This window comes from Chaetura pelagica, unplaced genomic scaffold, assembly GCF_000747805.2.
Source record: "Chaetura pelagica isolate M959 unplaced genomic scaffold, ChaPel_1.0 scaffold610, whole genome shotgun sequence".
NCBI lineage: Eukaryota > Metazoa > Chordata > Aves > Apodiformes > Apodidae > Chaetura > Chaetura pelagica.
Genome location: NW_009951801.1, coordinates 361,411 through 362,077, shown reverse-complemented (window position 1 = coordinate 362,077; position 667 = coordinate 361,411). Strand labels below are relative to the sequence as shown.

Below are 667 nucleotides of genomic sequence, written 5' to 3'. Positions count from 1 at the left end.
GGGGTAGTAGCGTGTTTTCCCTGATAAAACTCCTCCCACCGGCTCTGGAAGAAGCGGCGCATGGCGCGCCCGGCCCGGCCCACCGCGGACTCGTCCTCGTTGAAGGTCTGGCAGTTGTCAAACACCAACATGGCATCGGCTGCAAACTCCTCCGAGCTGGAGTACCTGGTGGTGGGGGGAGTGTGTGAGAGTGTGGGGAGGCCAGTGGGCATGAGGGACCCCCCGCTTGCCATGAGGGAACCCCAACACAAGACCCCCAGGGAAGCTGTTTTCAGGAGAGGAACCCCACATAGGACACATGCACCTCGGCCCAGAATGGACCATCCCTCCCACCCTACCCAGGACCCCAGAGGACCCCAAGGGACCTCCTCCCCAGGAAGGGGACCCCTGCTCACCTGCCCTGCAGCAGCCGCGTGCGCATGGTGGCGAAGTCCATTGGGTTCTTGATGATCCTGCGGTAACCGGGGACCAGGCGGGGGTTGACGGGCTCCAGGAAGGGCCACGCGTCCTCGTGCGACTCCATCTCCATCAGGATGATCCTGGGGAGGCAGGGGGGTCAGGAGGAGCCCCTGGGATGTGGTCCCAGCCCCCCCGCACCCCCGGCCCCACTCACTCGCAGAAGGTCAGGTCGCTGGGCTGGCCCCGCAATGTCACACCCCGGCGCTTG

The 667-nt window shown here is 65.5% G+C and overlaps 1 protein-coding gene across 1 annotated transcript in view; it reads right to left on the bottom strand.

Moving 5' to 3' along the window:
* Positions 1-11: 11 nt before the first annotated feature.
* BAZ2A (bromodomain adjacent to zinc finger domain, 2A) overlaps positions 12-667 on the bottom strand; it is a gene marked incomplete at its 3' end in the record, with an annotated part of 9,015 nt that continues 8,359 nt past the window's right edge. The window contains exons 21-23 of the mRNA XM_010007719.1: positions 614-663; positions 396-539; positions 12-165 (exon numbers count right to left, since the gene is read on the bottom strand). Coding sequence (XP_010006021.1) covers positions 12-165; positions 396-539; positions 614-663 — 348 coding nt within the window. The remainder of the gene's footprint in view (positions 166-395; positions 540-613; positions 664-667) is intronic.